Source organism: Nipponia nippon, unplaced genomic scaffold, assembly GCF_047370975.1.
Source record: "Nipponia nippon isolate SJK-2023a ecotype South Korea unplaced genomic scaffold, ASM4737097v1 scaffold_19, whole genome shotgun sequence".
Classification (NCBI taxonomy): Eukaryota; Metazoa; Chordata; class Aves; order Pelecaniformes; family Threskiornithidae; genus Nipponia; species Nipponia nippon.
Genome location: NW_028262335.1, coordinates 1661116 through 1677579, shown reverse-complemented (window position 1 = coordinate 1677579; position 16464 = coordinate 1661116). Strand labels below are relative to the sequence as shown.

The following is a 16464-nucleotide window of genomic DNA, read 5'->3' as shown; positions in this document are numbered from 1 at the left end:
CACTGCGTGGCTTTCTCCATTCCTCCCTGCCCTGATCGTGCCCGGCTGCAGCCTGCCCCTTGCCCCAGCCGGCACTGAGTGAGTTATCCTTATCGATGCACCCAGGCCGGGTTGCTGCAGCATTTCCAAATGCTCCCAATATCTGCAGAGGTCATTAAGTCACCCCATAACTTCATTCCTTTCTTACAGCTTGAGGGTGGGGGGCAGAGTTTGTTCGGCAATTAAAATAAGGAGTGGCTGGCCCTCACCTTGTCTGCAGGGACACTGGGATGCTGCTGCCATCGCCTCTCCGGCACCGGCGTGCGTGGCATTGCAAGAATGCGGCGCCGGAGGCGGGCGGGAATTGCTTTGAAGAAGCCAACCCGCCCGCGCACGGAGGTGGGAACGGGCCCAGGACTCAGGGCCGGCGGCGGCAGAGCCGGCTCACATCGCCGGCACAGGCGATGCCTCTGCCCGAGGGAGCGCTGAGCTTGCTTGTGATGGGGATGAGCTCGTGGCTGATCCTGTTCGTGGCGTTGGGCGAGTCGGCTCTGCCGGAGTCGCGTGGCATCGGATGAAATGGCTCCGTCCGCTGCCTTTTGCTGGGTAGATGCTGCTCTGCCTGTGCTCCCGTGGCTGTCCCTGCCAGGGGACAGCTAAGCGAGCTGTCACGGTGGTGCCGAGACTGGGTAAAGATGGTTTTGTATCAGCAAGCCAAAGCGACTGGTGGTTTCTCTCTCCCATTCCCCGCTCTTGGTGCGCCGCAATAGTGGGAAGTTCAGCAAATTTTTATCTGCAGATGAAACCTGGGGGGAAAAACAGTCCCTGCTGTGGGAAATTTGCTCCTCGGAGCGATGGCTCGCCTGCTTTCGTCAGCACAGATGAAAGGGAAGAGATGCTTTACTCCTCGGACACCCTCCTGTCCTGCCTCGGACAGTTTGGCCTGATGTGGTAGGAATATATGGCGGGGGAATACGGAGGGGAAAATGCAACGGAGGAGGCTGGGAAAGAAGTGGCTTGAAGGGAAATGGAAATTTTAAGCAAAGATCTGGTTTTCTTCCTGCCTCAGTGCAGGTCCGGGGACTTGCGGTTCCCTTTGAGGCAAGGGAAGAGCTGAGCATTTGTACATTGGTGCAGAAACGGAGTCGGGTCGGAGGAGATCCGTTCATCCTTGAGCCCATGGGTTTGTTTTAGTCCATAGCGTGCTGGATCTCTTCCATTGAGGTCTCTGACATGGAGGACCTGGGGCTCTGTGTAGGCTGTGGTCAAGACAAGCCCTGAAAGAGGGGAGCTGGTTTTTCTGTCCCTTCCCCATTGCATTCCACAGCCTGCCACCACTTCTTGCTCCTGTTGAAAAGGAGACACCCAGCTGGTCCGAAGAGCTGCCAGGGGTTTTTCAGGAGCGCTTGCTCAAATGGAGCTGGCGACCTTGGCGCGGTAAAACCAGCAAGCCTGCGCATCTATTAGAGTGAGAGGCTTGATAAGGAATGGTTTTGGTAATAGTCGTCTCCTGGATGATGAGAGGGAGAGGGATTTATTCCGGATTTTAAATCCGCCTGTACGGCATTCGTCTCACTAGAAGCTTTCTTGTGTCTCTCTGTGTGGAGCAGCCCTTCTTAAGACACTATCGGCATGGATCGAGCAGAAAGGCATGAAAAATAGCTTGTTGCTTTAACCTTGTGGGATTTAGATTCTCAGAGAGAAGCTCCCTGGGCGCAGATCCCTCCAGAGATTAACGGAGGAATTTTTCCCACTATCGCCTTTATCGGCCTCCGGGATGGATGCGGAGAATTTTTATCCTGGTCCCCGTTTGCGACGCGCAAAGGTAACCTCGAGCAGGGACGGGGCGGCTGGCTGTCGAGGGCCGACCGATGCACGTCGCTTTTCAGCATCGCGGGTTGTACACGCTCATTTTAAACATGACCTCAGGCCATCTGAAAATACTGCTGACAAGCAAGCTATACCAAAATTGGGGAAAACTATTTGCAGCCCTGTTGGTAAATAAGAAGTCCATGATCTGCAAAAATAGGTTTCTGGGGTTGGGAGTCCTTATATAGACAAATAAGTAGTTGTGTCTCGATGGTGCTGAGCATCCAGTAGCTCCCAGTGAGTTTGGAAACTTGAATGTCTCATGCGCCTGAAATTGGGGTGAAACTTTGAGCATCTGCTGTTGAAACGATGAGTAGAAATCTCTCTCCTGCAGTACTCCTTCCTCTGCCTCGCAAAGCCAGCACGTGGAGAATGATTTGCTTCTTAATGGTCTCAAAGTGCAGGCCTGTAATCTTTCAAACCGCTACTTCCCTAAGCAGAAATTAGGGTTGACTTTGCAAGAGGGTTTTTTTCCTATAAGGATTTTTTTTTCCTTGCAGGGGTCTGACTTTTTCCTGACGCTTGATTTCACAGCCCTGCGGAGAATTTAATTTCTTGCAGATATCTGCTTGTCCAAGTTTGGCTGACTGGAGCCAAGGTATTTGCAAGCTGTCGGGAAGCTGTGAGACCAGCCAAGGCATCTGTGAAACCTTCTATTTTATTTCCTTTTCAGGAAACAAGGCTTAAAAATATGCAAACGGGCGCCCCAGCCACACACACTGCTTGTTTACATTGGTGTTGTCTCAGATATAATTAATGCATTGCACCAGCGAGGAGGCTGATAGCTTGAACCAGCTCCTGCCTGAGGCTGGTGCTGTCATCCCAGACGCTGCCCTCGGCGAGAGGCGCGGGAGGCACCGAGGTGTGGTAGAGGTTTGTCTGTCCGTGAGCTTCCCGGTCATTTTATGTCGAGTTATTCCTTGCTGCTCCCCGGTCTCTCCCAAAGCCTTCCCTCCTCGGCAGCTACATTCACCTTTGGAACCAGCTCCGTTTTGGGGTCAGTGAAATAAAACCCCGCTATCCCATGGCTAGATAAGTCTTGTCATCTGGGAAGAAGCTTTGAGGAGCCTTCGGAAAGGTCCTGCTCGGAGGCTTTGGGCAGGCTGTGCTGACACCTATCGGCAAGAGCTCCTTCCAAGGCATCCAAGCCAGCGGGCATGCTTCCCGAGTCACGGTTTTCCTTCTTTAAGCTGATGCTGCTGTTGTGCCTTTGCTTTAAGGACCCTGTCCGCCAAGATTATGTAGGTAATACTCAAGATTGAATAAGCAATATTCGCTTTGCAGTATATACCCTAGCCAGCTCGATGTGCTTTCAAAGACTCTTCAAATCCTCGCACTGCGTAGCCTGATTTTACATCTGTCACAAAAGCATCTGCGGTAAAATCTCCTTAAATTTGGTAGGCATGCGGAATGACGAAGCACTAACTCATGCTTGTCTGCAGTCCAAAGGGTGAATATTTATTCCTGATATGAAATATTTAGCAAGTTTGGCATTAAGCGCTGGATTTACCGGAACGAGGGAGAAAAGCACGCTCCTTGTGTGAAGAAAGCATAGTGCAGGAACCGATGGCTTGAAAATTACAATAAAGGGGAAGACGGCAAGCGAGAGAAGGGCTGGTTCAAAGGAAGATGCAGAGAGCCCGACTGAATATCCCTTCGTGTGTTGTACTGGGGCTTTCAGTAGGCAGATGTCGGGTTTTCAGTAAGTAGCTGCACTTTCTTTGCAGCAGATTTTGAGACGAGCATAGCCCCGCTCCTCCCAACCCTGAGCTTTTTGCACTTACTCGAGTAGATTTTTCTGACGGTGCCCACAGGATGCTCTTTAAAAGATGCCTGAGGTTTTTCTAGCCCCGTGGTGGCTACAACCTCACCAAATTACACAGCAGCCATTTCCCGAAACACCAGTAATTTTGGGGTTCTCCGACGTCTGCAATGCCTCTGCCGCCTCCCTCGTGCTGTGGCCGCCGAAACGGGAGCGTGACTTGGGCGAAAAGTGTGGAGCTCAGCAGAGCCGGGGCACGCTCCTCCGCTAACCCACACATACCTCGGTCCCTTCCCTACAATTAGCTGGTTATTACGGCCTTGTGTAGTCTGATACAGCAATTTCCATCGCTCCGTTTGCCTCCTGGAGGGGAAGACAAGTTGCAGGAGCAACAAGAAAGGATCAGCGAGAAAAGATCAACCCTTTCTCTCCAAGCGTTGAGCTCTTTAATTAGCATCAGAGCTGTTTTGTGTAGGATGTCAGACTGTTACTCAAATCACTTGAAAGTCTGCAGGGTATGGTATCGCTTAAGGGGGGGGGGGAACAAGTATTAAAGCAGAGGGAGGTGGGTCGCTGGCTGGCGTTTTGATTCCACCCACCTAGAGGGCAAGGCAGCTTTTGCAACAGCGGCACCCTTTACCGCAGGGCCAAATTTGCATTTCCCAAAAGCAGGTGAGGTGATTGCGAAGGGGATTACAGGGTGACCTCACCGTAAGGAGCACTTGGCACCTTGGAGTGATGCTGCCGGTGAGAAACGCTCAGGGTAGACCCTAATAAAACCTCTCCTGCAGCATGGAGGTGCATGAATTGCAGGAATCCTCCTTTGCAGCTATTAAGAGATAAGGGGGCAAAGCTCCGGGGCGTTCTGGCACTCTTATCTCCTTGCTGTTTGCTCAGCTTGCTGTGTAAGGACATTTTTGCCAAGCGTTAGCACAGAGTGACTCAGTAATCCTGTTGCACAGGGTTCGGAGGGCACTGCCTCTCCTTTTCAACAGCTTTATCGGGCTCAGAGTTGTGGCATGTAAGAATTTCCCAGGTAAAAAAAAAAAAAGTGACTGTGACATTGCAAAAGCTTGGAGGTGACTTACCCTCCCCGGCGGGGATTTCTGCCTCTACCTTGTAAGGATTGCAAGAAAACAGACCTTCGGTTCGACGCCGTGGGTTTGACTGGGCTTGTACCATGAGTTTGTGTCATTGTAGGGTGGAAATTCAACACTGAGAGAGTGGTGGAAACTTTTTCTGTGTGTAAACGTCGGGGGTTTGGTTACATACCCCTGTAACTTGCAAAAAAACCCTCTGCAATGGTGCACAGATATCTTTCCTGTGCTACCCGAGAGGTATTTTGCAGGCAGTGGATGCATGTGCCTGTAAAAGTTTTGTCTCCCTGTTGGGGAGACAAATGGGATCTTGTCCAATTTTTCTTTAAACTCTTGCAAAGCAGCTGAATTCCTGTCTCCTTCCAAGCAAGGAATTCTTTTTTTTTTTTTTTTTTTTTTTTTTTTTGAAGCTAGATTTGAGGGAACACTAAATCACATGTGGCTTTGGTAAGGGAAAATGATACTTTCCTGACTCTTAAAAGCTTTAAGGTTTAGGCAGACCCGGTCAAAGCCGCTCTTGAAAACGTTTGTAATCCCCGTGCCCCGTTTTGAATGTCTCGGGGATAAAAACAGGTGAGCGTCAGATGCTGGATCCGAGGCAGCTGAGCAGCGAGTCCCAAACGTTGGGGTTTGGCTTAGGGAAAGAGCCGGTGTGCAGCGTGCCACGGAGATGCCCGCAGTTCTCAGAGGAGCTCTCCTTTGGCGTCTCCCAAATCCGATGCTAATGCTGGGATTGCTGGGATGCTTGTCCTCTGCCGGTCGTGCCATATTCCGGCCTCTGGACCACTGCTCCCCAGCTTGCTTCATCTTCCCTTTCCGAGACCTCGCAAGCTGCTGGCGAGGGAAGAGCTTTTGGGCAAATCTGCAGACTGCTGTGGAAAAATCCCGGCTGGCTTGGGAAGCGGAGGGACTTATTATTTTCCTTCTCTGGTTTCCCTTCCCGTCGAAGGAGAAAGATTTGGGGATTTGAGGCTGTCAGGCAAGCTTGGGATGGACCTTCGCGTGATGGAGTGTAGGCTAGGTAATCCCTTGGTGGGGGTAGATGATGGTGCCGGGGTGGATGAGGTTTCCAGATTAGGACCATGATTCGGCATCGTTAAGTCTCTGCCAGCCTAAAAGCCGGACTGATAAATCCAGGCTGAGCATCGGGCCGGTCAGTCGGAGCAGCGCAGCAGGTTTCACCCTCTGCCAAGCTGTCGAGGAGAGCACGAGCTCTCCATTCCGCATGCCGCTCCCCCGGAGATGTACGCAGTTTAAAACGGCGACGGGACAGCCGGCTCTTCTCCCAAGGAAAGATCTGAGACGGGGCTTTTGTAAGTCAGAGGCAGAGTGCAGTTAAGGCCAAGCCATCCTTTTAGCCTCATTTCTGCTGTGACATCCGACAGCTGGGGCAATTTTTTTTCCCTCCTTAAAAGGAATTTACTTTTTACTGCTTCTTTTTGACTCTCCCTAAGCAACGCAAGCTCCTCAGGGTGAAATCCCACAGAACTTTTTGTTCTTCTGCAGATGGGTTATACTGAAACGCTCTGACGCTGCAGAGGCACAGACCATTTGGGAAACACCAGCGCTGGTCACCAGCAAACGTTGCTTTTCGTACCTGACTATGCAGGTTCAGCATCTCCCTCTGGCTTTTTCCTTGGGATTATAATGCGCTCTGCTGATAATATACCCACCAAATTAAGCGCATCCTTGTGATGGGACGTAATTTGTTGAACAAACGTAATTTGTTTGCAGGGAGAGGCTGGCTTTGGCAGGCAGCTGCCGTGTTCCCAGCGTGGCTTGAGCCACGGCAGAGCAGGACCATCGCCTTGCCCCTTTTTTTGCTGGTGCAGGTAGTGGCTGTTAGCCCCGAGCCCTTCCCCGGGAAGGTTTCCTATGCCTTTGGTGTGCAGATTGCGGGCGGCTTTTGAACCTGGGAGCTTGGCTTCCTTTGCACATTAAAATCCACTGGCTGCTGGATGAGCTCACTTCAATTTCTCGGCTTTGAAATTGGAAACGCGGCTGTGGGCCTGTTTTTGTTTATCCTGGTGTTTTGTGTAAATCAAATCGGCTGGCGATGATGAAGGCGATCAGCTCGCTGGAGTCGTAGGGGGAATAGCATCGTCTTGCTGGAGCTACGGCGGCTTGAGAAATCCATCGGCTCCAGCAATAACGGCCCCCGGCTGTTATTAGTAGCTCTTGTCTCATCTGTCTCCAGAAATCTGCTGTAATAAAATTCCCCAAAATTTATCCCCTTGACACAACCCCAGAACTCTCCATATCTTAACCTTCCCCCGAAGACGGTGCAAACCCTTGGCTCTGCTCCAGCGCATCTCTTTTCCAATATTTCCCCTAACTATATCGATCTGAACCCTTTCATCTGGGTAATCCCATCAAATCAGGCACTGTGTGATTTATTTTATTTTTTTTTTGCCCCTCTGCTTTGTTTTTATTTTAAGCTCCACTTGGTATTCGTTCTTGGAGTCACTCGGGGCTGCGTCTACCGTAGGTAAAAGGCAGGTCTGGAAATTCATGTTCCACGTGCCCTTACAGCCAGGCTTTTCTTTTGTGGTCGCTGAGCTCTGCGTGTGCCGCTCTGCTTGTGTTAGACAGCTGAATAATGGCCTTTAAAAAATGCTTATAAGGACAGATCCTAAATAGATAGCATCCAGAGCTCGTGTCAGAGGTGATCAGAGGCTGGTATTTCTCTTCCAAACATCCGTGGAAGCTGGAGACCTTTGTTTGTTTGTTTTTTGAAAAGTATGTATCTGCTTTGCGAGCCAGGAAAATCCATCAACTGGAAAAAACATAGCTCGGACCAGCTTTTAGCTACTCATCCCGACTGAATAAACGGCGTCAGCTGTAAAGAGATGTTGCCTGCTATGTTTAGGAGTAGTTAATTGTGCTAAACCCTCTGCGTGCTTGAATTTTTATCCCCAAGGAAAGATAATCTGATATTGGGCTGGATGGTGTTATCAGGGTGTGGAGCTTGGAAACCCAGCCAGGAAGAGTCCTCTCTGCGCTCCGACCAACGCAGCGGTTGAAACCGGTGCAATTAGCTAACGATGTTCCTCTGCAGGTGCTTCAGTCCCTGGCGAAGAACAGAAACCATTTCATTTGCAAGCGTAACCCCGGAGAGGAAGAAGCCCTCCCATGTCAAGTGTGTTCCTGCAAGCCTTTGAACCGCAGCTCGGCACATCCTCTGAAGAGCTTGGACTTTGAGCAGGAGGCCCCACGTAATTGAGCCGTGTCCCTTTGATGTCCCTGCTGCCCTCCTCCCTGCGCTCCTCCGCATACTTGAGACCTGAAGTCACAAAGGCAGCCGGTCGGTCGCCTTCCCCCTTCGCTTGGGCAGGGCAGGCGTTGCTCTGCCTCCCTTGAGGTGCTCCTGCCCTTCCCGGGGACCCCGCAGCTCTCCCCGCTTCAGAGATAAGTGGCGTTAATCCTCCAGGTTTCAGCCGCTCTTTGTCCACGTGTTTCTACTCGAAGACAAGATCGCTGAAGCCATCTCTGGTACGACAAGCTTGTGGTGCGTCTCTTTCGCAGAGAGCATCTGTAGATGTCCCAACTGTCTGGTTGGAAGAGACTTTGAGAGGCCAACTCTTTCTTGACTTGCAAAATTCAGATTTTTTTTTTTTCCTGCATTGCAGAATGAAACTCTGCTCATTTACACCCGTACAACATCCAATAACAGGCAAAGCTTCCTGAAAAACCAGGGCTAGCCTCTGCCCTGGGCTGTTTACATGGCGTTGACTCATTTGGGAACCAGCTCGGTGTCTGAGGCTGGGGTTGACCTTCAGGTTACAGCAATAGGAGGGTGGCTTTTCTCACTCTGCAGCATCCCAGCCCTTTCTGAGCAAAGTACCGATGTTTCTCCATCCTGGGATGGCTCTAGCTAACCCTTTTTGTTTAAAAATAACCCAATTTAACCCCAGCACCTTTCACCCTGTGGCGTCCTCAACGGAGAAACCCAGCCAGCCGATTCTCTACAAGTCAGGTAGAAATGTTTCTAGCAATCTAGTTTGCGATGCCAAGCTTGGGAGAGCGACTTTATGCTCTGCCGGGGAACTACTTAGGCTGGAAACCTGCTGGTGTGGAATAATGAATTGCACACAGCCACGGAACGAGCCAGGAAAACTGGAATTTGGGAACAAAGAGTAACCAAATGTGACCCTCTTCTGGCACTCTTGTCTTTAAGGAGACCTTGGCCCCAGCACAAGAATGGTTTCCCGCAGAGCTTTATTCCCTTTTTCCCCCCACAGCTGTATACCTGAGAGCAGCAGCAAGATGTGCTTTGTCCCTGGGGAGAGGCTGAGGGACCCTGCTGCCATCGCCTCTGCGTCTGGCCGGGGGTTGCTTTTTGGCTGGGTTCTTGCCACCCACCACCTGGAACCCATCGCAATCGAATTGCTTTTCTCAGCTGCAGCATCTTAAAATAGCTGCTCTGGTTTCTTTTAAAAATAGTCTCTGTTCTGCATGTCATTACCTGCTAAAAATGTTTCTCCAAGTCCTATTAGGACATCGGAGGAGAGAGGTCGGTTTGGTCTATCAGCCTTTTTGGAGAGGGTGACGGTGCTTCTGCGGCCACGTGCGCAGCCTTGCCCTTGAGCTGCCCCCGCTTCCCGCAGCCGGGCACGTGCATCCATGTTTTTCGCGTGATGTATTTACGATTATTTTGAAAGTGTGACTGCAGAGGTGGAGGAATCTGCCCGGTGCCGGTCGTGGGAAGGAGGATGCTTGCATGCAGCTTTAGCTTTTCCTTGGAAGCAATTCAGCACCTAACACATCAGCGAGGCAGCGACACAGCACCTCTGGCTGCTGGAGCAGGCAGGATTTGTATTTTTGCAGCGGGCCGTGGCCAATTTGCTGACATAAATTCAAAGGGATCCCATCCTTTGATAGCTGCCCCCGCAAAGGGGCTCGTTGCACTGAAGTTGCTCTTGCTTCGAGCCGGTTAAGGAGCGATGCGGTGGCCGGGGCACGGACTGCAGGCAGCGGTGGTGGTAACGGAGCAGCAGCAGGTTGAGAGGGGAGCTCAGCGCTTCGCTGCAGGAAAACCTTCGGGATGTACGGCGTTTTCGGAGCCCGGCAAATCGCAGTGGCACCGAGCCCAAGAGGTCGCGTCGTCTTGCTCGTGCAGGCCCTGCTCAGGAGGTCCCTGGCCCAAGCGGAGCCTTTTGAACCTTGAACAAGGCAAGGAAAAAAATCTCTTAATAATTTTTAGGGGAGCACTTCATTCTGCGGACTTGAGGAGCGACTGTTAATTCACACAGCAAAGCGTTTAGGGTTTAATCCTGCCGCTTTGCAAAAAACGGGGCTCGGCGCATGAGTACCCGAGCGATCTGCCATGAGCAACTCCGGATGCGTTAGATTTGGTATTCGTTCTCCCTCCTTCCTTGGGGAGAAGTTACTAGGTATTTGGAGGTAATTATTGCTTTTATTCAGTGCTAAAGCAATAATTTCCAGGGATACATAAGAAAGCTAGCAATTTCCTGCCAGTGAGTGACAGATGTTTTGCCATACATGAGATGTGCTTTCAGGCTCCTACTAATTACGATGACACAAATTGGCAGCAGTTTTTCTTCCCAGGCTCCCAGCTCTAATTTTGCCTTTTTTTCTGCTTTTTTTTTTTTTTTTTAAAGGTGGAGTCTCCGTGTTGTCGCCCCTCAGTAAAACTGATGCGGAGTTCGGTGGCTGTGTTCAAGCGTGGTTTCCTAACCTTTCCCTTCTCTCTCCCTGCCCAGGTTCGTACCCCTCGCCCAAGGCTGGGGCCACGCTGGTGGTCTACAAGGACTTGCTTGTGCTTTTCGGTGGGTGGACACGGCCGAGCCCTTACCCTCTGCACCAGCCAGAGAGGTTCTTCGATGAAATCCATACATACTCACCCTCCAAAAACTGGTAAGAGCACATCTGGATTCAAAGCCCAGGCTTTGATCCTGTAAAAATGTGTCTGTAATGCAGCTGGAGGAATGCCGGAGGGGGTCTCTCTGAGCCTGCTTGGGGCTGGCTTGTAGGAAAGCTTGGTTTCCTAAGTGTGTCTGCAATGCTCTTACTGAAACAAAAAAACAAAAAAACAAAACAAAAAAACACACAACCAAAAAACCCACAAGAGCACAGCAGAGACCTGGGCACACTGCTGGGCACGCTGCTGTCTTGGGCGGTGGACACTTCTGTATGGCTCTGGACTCGTACCTAACATATGCCAGGCTCCCTGAGTGTTTCCATCCAGCCAGGTGGGAAATCTGGATGTGAATGTTTTAAACCCATAATCGATCGGGCCGCAAGACAGCGAGGTCTTTGAGGAAAGCAGGAGATAAAGCCGTAACTCCTGGAGGTCTTTTAGTAATGGTCTAAAACTCAAAGCTCCTGTGGCCCTCCAAGGGAGACGTGATAAAGCAGCGACCATTTTAGTACAGCTCTCTGCCTTTACAGCTCCTGAACTCTTAATAAAGAATCCAGCAGTGACCGTGGAGATGGCAGGAATTTTCCTTTTCCCTTTAAACACCGTTCAGGCTGGTTTTAGACCAGGCTTTCTCACTGATGCTTGTGTGTGAGAAAGGAGCGAATGGTGTATCAAAGCGGCGATTGTTCCTGCTTCTCTTTCATTGAGAACTTTTCATCATCAAAAGTGTCAATTATCCAATGCACTTTTGGGCAGTGTCATTAGAACGCTGTAATTAAACCGCGTTGGAAATAATTCAGGGCGAACTTAATTGAAAGGGGCTATATTTCCAACTTGGCCTTGTGACTTTGTCATGCTTTAAAAATGTTTAGCGCATTAGTATTTCTAATTAGTTTCGTTATTATTTGGATCTTTGGAGGTTTGCCCTGAGGTTTTCCTCTGTAACATGTTCTTGAGGAGTTTGCCGGCCCCTGGGATTTTTTTGCTTTGCCGTTCATCCAGCGCTTTCCTACCTGACGGTGAATGTCTTCCTCCCTCTTTCCCCCAGGTGGAACTGCATCGTGACAACCCACGGCCCCCCTCCCATGGCAGGACACTCCTCCTGTGTCATCGAAGACAAAATGATCGTCTTTGGGGGTTCGCTAGGATCTCGGCAAATGTAAGCTTGGGGAGAGGGTGTTTGACAAGCGCTCCTGCAAGCGAGGAGCGTGTGGTGGTGGTCCCAGGGTAGCTCATAGCGTTTCGGAAGGAAATCTCTGCAGGATCTTGGGGTCTGCCTGCTGCCTTAGCACACCCTTCACCTCTCACGGTGAATCCCCTCAGCTCCAGCCTGTGAAAAACCCAATTCTGCCATAAACCCGTGTTTCAGACACCCAGAGGGCCTGGTTGTATCGTCAACGCTTGTTGTCTCGTCCTTGCAGGAGCAACGACGTCTGGGTGCTGGATCTCGAGCAGTGGGCTTGGTCCAAGCCCAACATCGCTGGGCCCAGCCCTCACCCGCGAGGTGGCCAGTCTCAGGTGAGCTCTCCTTCGCTAGCTCAGCACCAACACATGCTGCCAAAGATAAACCAGACACGGCTTAATTTCCAGCTTCCAGGCAGCTCTCTGCAGGTCGCCTGAAAGCTAGCGCCCCATTTCCAAGTTATCTTTGCAGCCTTTGCCCGACGGGCCCTTGTTTTCTCTAGCCATCTGTTCTGTGAGGGTGCGCTTTTAATCTCCCTAACACTCAGGCAGGTACCGTGCCGTGTCTTGCACATGACTCAGAACTCTAATGAGCATTTCTAGAAAACAAATTGCTGTTTTCACCCAGCGATCATCCCCTGTGGCATTTAAGATCAATGAAGTGTTATCACAAGTTGGTTTGGCTTGGGGCCCTTTTGATTGCTCCGCTCTCCTCATTTTCGGTTTGAGCGACTCTGGATTGTACCCGCTCAAAGCACGGGTCTGGCAGTGCCTGTTTTGTTGCCTGCCTGGGGCAGGGAGCTCATGGGAGTCACCCGACTCGATGCAGGTGTCTCTGTCGCAGCTGGCATCCCTGCCTTCCCTTCGTGGTCCCCAGGAGGACGGCCGGCGGTGCCCAGCATGCAGATCATCTCAGCCTAGGAGGGCACCCAAAAGAGATCGGAGAGGTTGTGCTTGAACGTGCCTTTCTCTCCGTCCACTGGAAAAGGAGACTAAGGGACTAGCTCACCCACCACCAGCATCTAACAAATACCGCTGCAAGCACGTGCCCTCCCAGACAATCCTTCCGCCTTCACCTCTTCACTAAAGAGGGGCGTCGAGTCCCTTGCCGTTTGGCTCAGCTTCAGGAAGGGTAATTGCTCGCCTCTGTGAGAGGAACGGGTTTGTGAGCTGTTTGGGACAAGGCAGTGGGGTGAACCCTGCATCCCGCTTTGCTTCGGGCCCAGCAAAACCGGCTCTCCATCCCAGCTCCACTCTTCATCCCGGGGCAGACAAAATTTGGCAGCGTCTGCGCGGCTGAGAAGCCGTAACCTGGCTCTGCCAGCACTTAGAGGCTTTGCCGAAAGCACCGGGGATGGTTTCACATCCTTCCCGGTCTGAAACACTGTTCTTTGCCCCCTCCAGATCGTGATAGACAACGAAACCATTCTAATCCTCGGTGGCTGTGGTGGTCCCAATGCAGTAAGTATCCTGGGGGAGTGCAGGCATGAACTGCATGTGTCTTGCTATAACAGCCCTGCATGCTGGACTGGGGAGAGGGGGACCCTGCACGTTACCTGGGTGGCGTTTTATCCTGCAAATCTGGGCACCCACGCGGTAGATTTTCCAGAGAAGCTGCCTAGCTATTGCTAGAGCTGCTTTAATTAAGAAAAAAGCACCCCAGGCGCTACCTGAGCAGCTTGCCGAGATTAATTGAGCTTCGGAAGAGTTAGCCCTGATTTTATACTGGGATAGAAGATGGAGATGAAGGGATTTGTCCGTGGCCATAGTAGGGTGTAGTCACTCCTGGGCGGTCAGATCCTGATCTGGGTCACCATTTCTCTGCCTGCAGCAGCAAAGCACCGCTCCTAACCTCTGATGGGATGATCTCAGCAGCAAACCGGGCTTCTAAATCTGTCGCGCTTTTCTTCACAGCTGTTTAAAGACGCCTGGTTACTGCACATGCACGCGAACCCCTGGACGTGGCAGCCGCTTAAGGTGGAGAACGAAGACCACGGAGCCCCGGAGCTGTGGTGCCATCCTGCCTGCAGGGTACGGACGCAGTGGGGTCTCTGCTCTCTCATATACATCCCTTGATCTTTATTGCCTGCCCAAAATGCTCCGTACCCCCCTATTTTTTCCCCAATACAGTGCAAAGGGTCATCCTGCCATTTGTAACCTGTTCTCTCCCCTTCTCCTCCTTCAGGTGGGACAGTGCGTTGTGGTCTTTAGCCAGGCTCCCAGCGGGAGAGCCCCGCTGAGTCCCAGCTTGAACTCTCGCCCCTCTCCCATCAGCGCCACGCCGCCCGCCCTGGTTCCTGAAACGCGGGAATACCGCTCTCAATCTCCCGTCAGGAGCACGGACGAGGCTCCCTGCGTCAACGGCCGCTGGGGCACCCTGCGACCCAGAGCGCAGAGGCAAACCCCCTCGGGATCCCGGGAAGGCAGCCTCTCCCCAGCCAGAGGAGACAGTTCCCCCGTACTCAACGGTGGGAGTTTATCGCCTGGAGCCACGGCGGCCGGCGGTGCCTCCTTGGACAGCCCCGTGCAGGTCGTATCGCCCAGCACGCCTTCCGTGGCTGAAGGATACGACCTAAAAGTGGGGCTCGCCCTGGCGCCGCGACGGGGATCGCTGCCGGAGCAGAAAGATCTGCGTTTGGGATCCGTCGACCTGAGCTGGGAACAGAAGCCGGCTTCCATCATCTGCCAGATGGACGGTGTGGAGGGCAGGACAGTCGGTGCGAGCGTGAGGAACCCCCCCGAGCAGACCAACGGCATCCACACGCCGCCCCACGTCGCCAGCTCCCTCCCGGGGGCCGTCTCCCCCGGCGCGCTCCGGAGGAGCTTGGAGGCTGTCAAAGCCCTTTCTTCCAAAAGCTCCTCGGCTTCTGCGGCGTTGAGCCCACCCCTGGCTTCTTCCCCGGGCTCCCCGGGCGCCGAGACGGGCTCGGCGGCGCGTCCGGGCTCTACCCAAGGCGACGGCCATTCCTTACCTCCCATTGCCCGCCGCCTGGGCCACCACCCTCCCCAGTCCCTCAACGTGGGGAAGCCTTTATACCAGAGCATGAACTGCAAACCCATGCAGATGTACGTGCTGGACATTAAAGACACCAAGGAAAAAGGACGAGTCAAATGGAAAGTGTTCAACAGCAGTTCGGTGGTGGGGCCGCCCGAAACCAGTTTACACACGGTGGTGCAAGGCAGAGGGGAGTTAATCATATTCGGTGGCCTCATGGACAAGAAACAAAACGTGAAATACTATCCCAAAACAAATGCCTTGTACTTTGTGCGAGCAAAAAGATAATGTGGCCCGAGCCCTTCGCCGCCATCACCTTCTCCCCTCCCTCCCCGCGGCTCTTCCCTCTCCTTTCCAAGCCCTTGCTCTGTCACGCAGGCGTTCAAACTGTGAATTAGGGAGCAAGAAACCAATAAAGTCCAAGCAAAACCTCCAGCGCTGCCCCGCCGGTTCCCAGTAAGACCCCAGTAAAGCAAATCGCGTTTACAGGCAGGGAAGGAGCCGCGCCGCTGCGATCCAAGCCAAGGATTTGGGGTGAGCAGGTAGGGAAATCTGCCCTCCAGTATCCTCTTGAGGTTGGTTTTTATTTGCCAGGGGTTTGAGAGGCTTCGTATCTCTCCGAAACTCCTCGTGGGATGCGAGTAAAAGTGGTTTTATACAAACAAACCAAATACCGGCAGGCAGGCGGCTGTCAGCTTGCACGCACTGATTATTTCCGTGCTTGACTCCGTAAGGAAAACAACAGCAATACCCCACCAAGAATCTTCCAGCGCTGCAAACCTTTGCTCGACACAAACACGATGCCTTTGTTTGTTTGTTTGCCTCTCACCCCTTCGGCCTGCCACTCTCGTTCCTGTCCTCCGGACAGGACCGTAAGAAGGAACAAAGGACAGTTTTTTTGCATCAAAATGCCAAAAATATTAAGAATTAGCCGGGCGTTAGCATCCTCCCCTGTGCTGCATCGGGCTGGATCGGGCTTTGGGATCAGCCCTGATCCCTGCAGATCAGCAAAAAACCACATGGTTTACTCTAAAATTCCCATTATTCCCCAAAAGCTGAGAAATTTGGCTGCCGATTCCCTTCTAGACTCAAAGGGTTTTGTTTCGCTCCACACCGCAAACCCGGTCGAGGCTGAACCAGCACCTCGCAGCCTGGGAACGGGTTCTTTTTCCAGCCAGAAGGATGAATATTGGTAAATTCGAGGGCGCCAGCAGCCCTGATAGCCGTAACTGCATCTCATCTTTGCACGTGCCTCCTTCCGTAAAGACTAAAACAAATTAAAATCCGAAGGGATTGAACCTGCGCGTCCGTCTGGGACAACGTCCCTCCTTCCCTTGCCCCTTGAGATGCTGGAGGGGGGGGGGGAAATGGGCGGATTCTGCCAGGTTTTGGTCAACAACCTCCAGCACCCGAAAAGGAGGGAACCCTCCCCAAACCGGCAGCGCCATGACGTGGCCCCTTTTCCCCTTATTTTTTTTCCCCCCCCTCCATCCCCACGGAGCTTTTTGCCGGTCGGAGCCTTAAATCTCATCCCAGCCGCGTGGGGATGGGGAGGGCTTTGCTTCGTCTGTAAATAAATCCCTCGTTAAATCCAGCCTCTCCCGTTCCGATCCCAAATGGATTTGATTTGTCCTAAGGGAAGGCAAAATGCAATTTTCCCCTCCCAAAAAACCTCAGGAGCACCCAGGGTGATCTGTGA

General features: G+C 52.2%; 1 protein-coding gene across 4 annotated transcripts in view; it reads left to right on the top strand.

The window, feature by feature from the left end:
• The window catches only part of FBXO42 (F-box protein 42), a 48596-nt gene extending 33396 nt beyond the window's left edge, over positions 1-15200 (top strand). For 2 of the 4 annotated variants that reach the window (XM_087755169.1, XM_087755172.1), the window contains 6 exons: positions 10431-10584; positions 11637-11747; positions 12010-12106; positions 13175-13231; positions 13685-13801; positions 13956-15200. In XM_087755169.1, the coding sequence (XP_087611295.1) occupies positions 10431-10584; positions 11637-11747; positions 12010-12106; positions 13175-13231; positions 13685-13801; positions 13956-15053 (1634 nt within the window). In that variant the 3' untranslated portion in view covers positions 15054-15200. The other 2 variants (XM_087755171.1, XM_087755170.1) reach the window with 2 other exon arrangements.
• The last annotated feature ends 1264 nt before the right edge of the window (positions 15201-16464 follow it).